The sequence below is a fragment of the Lathyrus oleraceus genome, chromosome 5 (genome assembly GCF_024323335.1).
Source record: "Lathyrus oleraceus cultivar Zhongwan6 chromosome 5, CAAS_Psat_ZW6_1.0, whole genome shotgun sequence".
NCBI classification, from domain to species: Eukaryota; Viridiplantae; Streptophyta; class Magnoliopsida; order Fabales; family Fabaceae; genus Lathyrus; species Lathyrus oleraceus.
Genome location: NC_066583.1, coordinates 133,574,814 through 133,583,595, shown reverse-complemented (window position 1 = coordinate 133,583,595; position 8,782 = coordinate 133,574,814). Strand labels below are relative to the sequence as shown.

General features: G+C 37.4%; 1 protein-coding gene across 2 annotated transcripts; it reads right to left on the bottom strand.

The window, feature by feature from the left end:
* Positions 1–2,162: 2,162 nt before the first annotated feature.
* On the bottom strand, positions 2,163–6,403 carry LOC127078335 (PKS-NRPS hybrid synthetase cheA). Of its 2 annotated transcripts, none has more exons than XM_051018784.1 (4): positions 5,907–6,403; positions 3,711–4,938; positions 2,421–3,585; positions 2,163–2,331 (listed from the first exon to the last, which is right to left on the bottom strand). In XM_051018784.1, exons 2-4 carry the CDS (start codon positions 4,934–4,936, stop codon positions 2,191–2,193), a joined length of 2,532 nt encoding a protein of 843 aa, XP_050874741.1. In that variant the 5' UTR covers positions 4,937–4,938; positions 5,907–6,403; the 3' UTR covers positions 2,163–2,190. The 2 variants fall into 2 exon arrangements, with proteins under 2 accessions (XP_050874741.1, XP_050874742.1); XM_051018785.1 differs by lacking the exon at positions 5,907–6,403 and adding an exon at positions 5,212–5,331.
* Positions 6,404–8,782: the final 2,379 nt, after the last annotated feature.

Below are 8,782 nucleotides of genomic sequence, written 5' to 3'. Positions count from 1 at the left end.
TATACCCCTACAATTGTACCCATACCCCTACATTTAAATTTTTTTGACCAAAATACCCTCATATAAATAGGGTATATTTTCCGTTTCAAAATTTTTTTACCATTTTCGTTGAAGACTTCCGGAGAAGAAAATTTTTTGGCGTTTTTGCATTGTATACCGGAACACTTAAGAGTAAGTCTTCCGATTTGAAAAGTGTATACCGGAACACTTCTCTAAAGTGTTCCGGTTTGTTGTTTTTATGGACACTGAACCGGAAGTCTTCTAGAAAGTCTTCCGGTTTGTATACTTGTATACCGGAACACTTTCTTCAAGTCTTCCGGTTTGGATGATGTGTACCGGAACTCTTCTTTGAAGTGTTCCGGTACGTAATTTTTTTTTTTTTTTTTTTAATTATTTTTTTTTACATTATTTTTGCAGTGGTTCGAAGAAGAGGTGCAGATGGCCGGATTCCAGTCCGCACGTTAGACCGGGGTGCATCTTCATCTGCAGCTGCAGCTGAGCCGACTGGATATCCAGGAGGGCCGTACGATACATCGCTTTTGGTGAAGTACGAGCATCATGTTGCTCGACATATATGGTTCGGTGAGGTAAGTAAACGGACTATATTTGAAAATGAATAATAGTTGAATATTTTATAATTTGTTTTCTAATATGTGTTTTAATTGTTTTTAGGAAAGAGGACCAAAGAAAGAGTTGAAGGTTGCCGGACATGGACTGAAGTTGAATTCTAGGGTTCCATTGGCTCTTCCACCACAGATGGAGAGTTGGGTATCTAGATCCGGTTTAGCTTCACTGCAGAGAACGAGTCTGAACAAGATAGACACAAATCTTGTCTCTGTATTTGTGGAAAGATGGCATCTAGAGACATCTTCATTTCACATGCCGTTTGGTGAAATGAGCATTACTTTAGATGATGTCGCATGTCTACTTCACTTTCCCATTAGGGGTATCTTTTGGAGTCCTCAGGATGTGACTGAAGAGCTAGCTGTTGAACTTGCTGTTGACTACCTAGGAGTGTCACAGAGTCAGGCACAGTCACATGTTCGGAGCTGCAGGGGGTCGTATTACAAGTTGGAGTGGTTATATGATATATTCGTACATCATAGGGCTGCTTCCAGCTGGGCATATGCGACTAGAGCATATCTATTGATGTTGGTGGGTTCCACCATATTTGCTGATAAGACCTTTACACTTGTAGAGGCACGATACCTCCTCCTGTTTAGGGACTTGGATGGATGTTCAGGATATAGTTGGGGAGCAGCTGCACTAGTTACCCTCTACCGATATCTTGGAGATGCGTCCATGTACAGTTGCAAACAGCTAGGTGGATATCCTACTCTCCTACAGGTATATAATTTAATTTTGTTAATTAAGTGTTGGATTCATTTTATAAAATATTGTAACTTAATTTGTTTTATTTATTATGTTTTTATTTTGTAACAGTGTTGGATTCACGAGTATTTTCCAACTATTGGAAAAAGAGGGGAGAATTGGAATCTTGCTGGAAACTGTGGTCTTCCCCGAGCGATGAGATGGTCATATAGACAGGGAGTCCTGAAGGTCGATGATTTACGACCTATTTTGGACGAGCTGACACCTACCGACGTCATCTGGCGACCATTTGAGGATCATAGAGCATGGCGTGTATTTGATGAGATATGTCTTTACAGGGGCTGTTTGAAGTGGGGTGAAACAGTTGTTCCATACTTGCCTGATAGATGTTTACGTCAGTTCGGGTATAGGCAGTATGTTCCATCCCCACCTCTGGATTGTATGATGGCGACGGATATTGATGTTGATTGGATCAGTTACCATCAGAGTGTTGTCGATGTGATCGGTTCATCTTCCGTGGCCACCACTCCATCTGAGGTAGTAGACGGTTATCTGGAGTGGTATTATCGTGTTTCCCATCCACGGTTGGTCCCTCCCCATCGTGACGCTCCTAGAGAGGTACCCGTTCCTGTATATGACGCCGGGCCATCTGATCCTGATTGGGCTCGTGTATCTACATTGATTCGTCGCTATCTGAGACAGGTTAATGCTGAAGAGGAAGATCCACAGTTTTCTGATTTATTTGAAGCTTTGCATATTTCTCGTTCACATTGATTATATGTATTAAGCTTTGAATATAATAGACATAATAATATAGATTTCATGTTTTGATTACATATTTATGTTTTGATTACATAATCATGCTAATACAGGTGTAAGTAATTGCCAATGTTGCATACGTCCTGCAAATCCTAGCATCCAAGTAGTTGTTATATGAGAACGAAATTTCTTCCAATCTAATGTGACCGGTGGCAATGGAAACCCCTCTTTCATGTTAACCTGATAAAGTAAAATAATTAAAAGATTAAGTCATATAACATAAAATATTAACTGGAATAATTAAAATATTTAGACATATAAATACATACCTGAACCCAATGATTCTGGTTAACAAAACCAATGCAATAAATAGAGACATTTGGTGAATGTGAACTTGTCATCGGAAAGAAAGTGATGCACGGATTGCCTAAACAGACAAGTACAACATTATAACGATTGGCTATCAAGTAACCCATATCTGGTAGACTCATCCATTTTTCAGGTGGCTGTGAACCAAACGATTCTATCATCAAAGATTCTCTCACAGCTGACAACCGATTAGAAAATAACTTGTCATACAAAGTTGACATATCCTTGTCTATTAATTCCAACCCCAACTCTCTGCGAACCATTGACCAACCATCCTCACCATATCCATGCAATGCTGCAATGACTCTAAATCCACAATTACCATCTGATTCAACATTAACTACATCTTCAATGTATGACCTAATATGATTAGGAAATTGAACAATGAATTGTGGTTGCTTCTTTGATAATTTGATCTTCTTCGAAGTCTGTGATGGTTGAGATTGCCTTTGTGAAGATTGAGATGCCTTATCAACATACTCATGATACGAAGGGTCCCTATAAACATCATAATCTGCTGGTTTTTTCCCTTTCTTCTTCACTCCTCCTTTGGTTTTTATTTTCTCAGGTGGTGGACACAATGTTGTCATTGTTGGGTATGCTAGTTCACATACCCTACTCCTTAATGCCCTTTTCCCAACAACATCTAATGACCTAAATCGTCTCCACAACTCATCCATTGCAGCTGTCATATCCACCTCTGATCCATCATCTTCACCTATCTCTAACTCAACTTCCATAGTTAGTTTCCTCCAATGAACATGAACAGCATCAATGGGTATCGGTATACCACCTACTCTGTATCTTCCTAACTCACAAGCACAAGGTAACCCATAAGATGTTCTAAGAGTACAACCACATATTTGCCTGTTAGTTCCAACATAATCAACTCTCAATAACTCTTCAGCAATACGTCTCAAAGCAGCTCGAGATACGGAACCACGCAAATAACCATAAAAGGGACTTACGTGCGCGTTCTCAACTTCGTAAAAACTCTTTTGAAATGAAGCTCTAATGTTTCCCAGTTGTAACCTCAAGTTGTTATTCATGGCTTCCCAACATTTGACCATGTCACCTATACTGTTTCCTAACATCTGCTTTAACTTCCAATGAGCAGATTCAACCCTAAAAATATCAGATATAAAAAATACCATTAGATATTGAAAATATCAAGTATTAAAAATATCAGATATTGAAAATAACACATCAAAAAACATAAAAAAAATCAAATATAAAATTATAAGACGTACCGATTAGTCGTTGTGTTACCCAAATGTAGGACTCGATTAATCCATGCTCCAACAAATCTATGCCTATGTGGAGTCAACCATGTGTCTTTCACATAATTAATAAATCCACTATAATCAACACATGCTTGCTCAAGTTGATGCAACCGCTGACCATACTCAACCTCATCACTAGCCCAGACAACTTCCATCCATAATGTGTCTATCGTCTTTTGCAGGTCATTCACCACATGTTGTTTGCATTTGGCACCAACGTTTTTGTTAATGTGAAATCTACATAGCAAATTAATCGAGTTGGGAAACACAACTTCAATTGCTTTCATCAAAGCAAGATCTCTATCTGTCAAAATCACTTGTGGACACATGTCTTTCTTCACAAACAACTCTTTTAATTTCTCCAATACCCAGCAAAAATTCTCTGTTTGCTCAGACTCCATATATGCAAATCCAACAGCAAAAGTCAACTCAGTCGATGTCATGCCAACAATTTCAAACAAAGGTTGTCTATATTTGTTTGTCTTGTAGGTGCTATCCATAACTAACACAATCGGAAATATATTCAACAACTTCACTGAATCAGGATGTGCCCAAAATATCTCTCTCACCACTTCCGAGTCATCCTTTTTTCTACTCCAATACACATATCCTGCATCCTCAATAAGCTTAAACAGATGTTGTATCTCACTCCTTGGACCTCTTATCTCTTTTTCTATCACACTCTTATGCTTGTATACTTGCGTAATACGAGTGACATTCTCAGGAAACTTGTCTTGCAAGGAAAGCAAAATGTTTCTAGGTGCTACATGTCTCTTTGCCAAATCAGCGACATGTTGCTTCTCATCTGTGGTCAACCTACCAATAAACGAATGACCTTCTAATCTATCAGGTAAACCATGATTATGTAACCCACATTTTACATCAATCTTCCAACCAGATCCATCTTTCGCCGGAGTCGACCTGATTTTAAATGGACATCCACATTTCTTGGACGCACTTTGGGTACCACTATCACTAATCTTGTGTTTCCCACCTTTATCACAGCCAAATATTATTTTGTTACTTCTCCCTCTCTTCCCCGTTTCAGTATCTGAACGACTGATAATAACAGTTACTTTATTGTCGATTCCAACCTCTTTAATCCATCTGATAACCTCTTCTCGTGTACCAAATCTTTCCGTCGTCATAAACGCATCAGTAGTATCTACACATATTTTGGGAAGATTTTCCATTTCTGTAAAAAAAAAAAAAAAATTTAAAAAAAAAAAAAATTTAAAAAAAAAAAATTTAAAAAAAAAAAAAAAAAAACACGTACCGGAAGACTTAAAGAAAGACTTCCGGTACACAAAAAAAGCAAACCGGAACACTTCTCCAAAGAGTTCCGGTATGCAAATTTTTTTTGAAATTTTTTTATGTGAACCGGAACTCTTTCCTTAAGTGTTCCGGTTTGCTTTTTTTGTGTTCCGGAAGTCTTCCCAAAAGTCTTCCGGTTTAGAAAAATACATACCGGAAGTCTTTTTGCAAGTGTTCCGGTGCGAGGGGTGTGAAAGTGTAATTTTTGGAATTTTCAACTGAATGGTAAAAATGAAATGGTAAATTGGTTAAAACCAATTAAGGGTAAAATGGGAATTTTTAAATTTTTGTAGGGGTATGGGATTAATTGTAGGGGTACAAGGTAAAATTTTCCATTTCTTTTCATAAAAAAAATCATCATTAGCCCATGTTAAGCCCAAACAATTAAATCCATACAAATCCAATTATCCACATACCAAAACCATATCCATATCCACATTACATATTCCAAATACCCTATTTCGAATATCCCATAGCCACACCCAATCAATGTCCATGTAATGTTCCAAGTAAGACAAAACGGAAACAGCAGTAACAACAACTTGAAACGCAAATGCAATACAGGAAATTGAAACGAAATGCAACATGAGATGAGCATCCAAACGCAGCATGACGTGAATACATTGCAAGCATCAAAACAACGGAAACAACATGAAACACAAATTCAAACGCGAAAACACAACTGAAGCACTACACTGCAAACAAACGAGTCATTTGCATAAACGACGAACAAAAACTTCAAACAGAAACATAGAAATTGGAGGAGCTTCAAAGGAAATTCCAACAAAGGCAAAGAAAAGAGAAGAAGAAGATAACAGAGGCTTTGGATTTGAAAATGGAAACGCTCACCTTTTCACAATCGTGAGTTGAAGAATAACATTTGAACGTCTCGCAACGCTTCATCACGCAACAATTTCCAGATTCTTCACAACGACAACTCTTCTTCATCCATCATCGCGAAATCGATTTGTCTTCATCTTCATCTTCACTCGACAACGAAATGCACACACGAACAAATCCGTCATTCTTCATCGCAATCGACAACAGAAGAACGCAAAGTTTTTCATCCCAATCAATCGCGAGCAGAAAAGCATATTGGACGTCAAGGTGAGTTGCGTTTCGATTTCGTCATATGAGGGTGGATCGAGTTTCATCCGTCGTAGGTGAACTCTCCATTCTTCTTTGACATAAAATTTTGATTTAGGGAGAATAGTTGAGCTGAGTTCTCCGGGCAATAGGAACACGAACATGGCCTTTGGCGGAGCAAGATCGAGTCCGACTGATTTCTTGAGTCCATGACATTCAGATCCAGTTTGGTGTTAGGAGTTTGGTCCTTTGGCCCAAACGTCTCACTTACCTGAATCCATACACCTCCCTCCATCAATTACACCCCTGGCCCATGTTCTTGGTTATTATTCATTAATCTTTCTCTTAATCTAATTTATTTTAGTTTATTAATCTTTGTTTTTTTTAATAATAATGATACTGTTTTTGTTAATCTTGATTAGAAAAATTCTTGATTTTTGATATTAGGAATTAATTCATCTTTGTTGTTGATTTAGTTAATCCATGATTATGTTTAATTAGATAACTAATTAGATATTAGATTTAATCAAATTTTTATATTAGATTTAGTTTTCTTAAGTTCCCATGATTAATCAATGATTTGTGAAATGATTATTTTACCCCTAGGGTTTAGAATAGTTTAATTTGCATGCTCCCCTAATTTTAGGCATTGTAGAAATGTTCTAATTATTGATTAACCCTTTAGGTTGTTGTATACTCATTTTCAACTGTTATTTCCCATTTGATTAAGTTTATAAAAGTACGTTTTGATCAGCTAAATCCTTTGATTGTGCTTAATTTCCTAAACCTAGCCAAGTGATCAAAAGACCCTTGATCACTTGATAGAGCAAGTCCTTGTGTTCAAGTTGTAATGGATACTTGATCTCAAGACTTCAAGACTTCAAAGATCAAGATTCAAACACAAGTTCAAGATTGCAAATTAGTATAAGACAGGACTACTACTCAAGCACTACAAAGGTCAAACTCAACTCTTATCGATCATGAGCCAAGTTGTGTGCCACGAGTCTTAAGCAATAGAGAAGGGATGAGAGTGGAGAATTCCTATCCTCATTCTGAATATCTTTTGGGTACGGGATGAATGACCCAGTTGCTCATCGTATTCACCTCTATTCATAGACTTTGGCACAATTTAATTCAAGTGATTGTCAAGTCTCTTCTTTCTTTAAAGATAAACCTTCATCACAGGAACCTGCAAGGAAATTCAACTTCAACACTCATCGATGATGATGCAAATTGCACGTCATGGGCCTTAAGTAATAGAGAATGAGTGAGGGTGGAGAATGCATATCCTCATTCTAAATATCTTTGGGTACGGGAAGAATGACCCAGTTGCTCATCGTATTCTCCTTTATTCATAGACTTTTATGCAATTTAAATCGAATAATTGATAAGTCTTCCTACACATACAGGAAGATCAAACTGAAGATCATTTCAAACTTCCAGGGTTTCTTTCTTCTTTCCTTTTTGTTCTCCTAGTAAAGCTAAAACCATTTTGTGAATAAACTCAAAAACAATAAACCACACGATTAGGATTGTACGCTACGAGCCTTAAGCAATAGAGAAGGGATGAGAATGGAGAATTCCTATCCTCATTATAAATATCTTTGGCTATGGGATGAATGACCTAGTTACTCATTGTATTCACCTACATTCATAGACTTTAGTATGATTCAAATCATGACTTCTTTTCAGAATAAAAACAAACTCACCTCATCAAACTCAGTTTTGCCTTTGGGCTTCATTTTCAGTTTAAAACCTTTTCAAAAAGGACGTGTTACTTCCGTTCTACAGTGAACAACGCTTAAGTCTCCATTCACGAGCAACCAATGTTTAACTGCTAGAGTGCGATCCGAGTTCATCCATTCTAATGCAAACAGACAGACGCTTAAGACTCATATGCTCGAGCATACAAGCAAGTTAACAATAGAACGTGAATGTTAAATTATTCACTAAAAAAACTAACGCATCCGTCCTAGTTCCACTAAATACAGAGCTCTGATTTCCTCATTGCACGAATGAGGATACGTAGGCACGAGGGCCCAAATCCTTGCTGAGCATAATTATCTATTCCTTTCCTTTCTTCACGTCTATTTATTAACCCCCCGCTTCCCATATCACGAGTAATCGTCAGATAATAACACATATTCTTGCATAGAACATTCAAAACGGTTCCCATGGAGTACCATGGATGTTAGGGGTGCTAATACTTTCCCCTTGCATATCTGATTTCCTTACCCATTTCTCTTTTCCCCGGGTGTTATCGACCTTTTCCCTTTCCTTAGGGAATAAATAAAGTTCAATGACAATTCTGTTGTATCTTTGAGCGCGCGATGCGCTCGGGTATAATTCGTGTAGCTTTAGCGGTAAAGCAGCAAGCAAAAGTGAGTATTTTGATTTTTATAGTCTCCACAGGGATTAGTGTGATATCAATGTTGTTCAATAGTCTTTATGATTTTAAGCTTGGGTTTGTAATATTTGAATTTAAAGCTAAGCTATGTAAAACAAATGAATAAATAAATAAAGCTTCGGAGAGATCTGAGAGCTTTACAGGATTGAATTTCATCCACCATACGAACATTTAATTTACCAACCAGTTATGCACAATCTAAACATTCATCAATATCATCACGTATCACTCA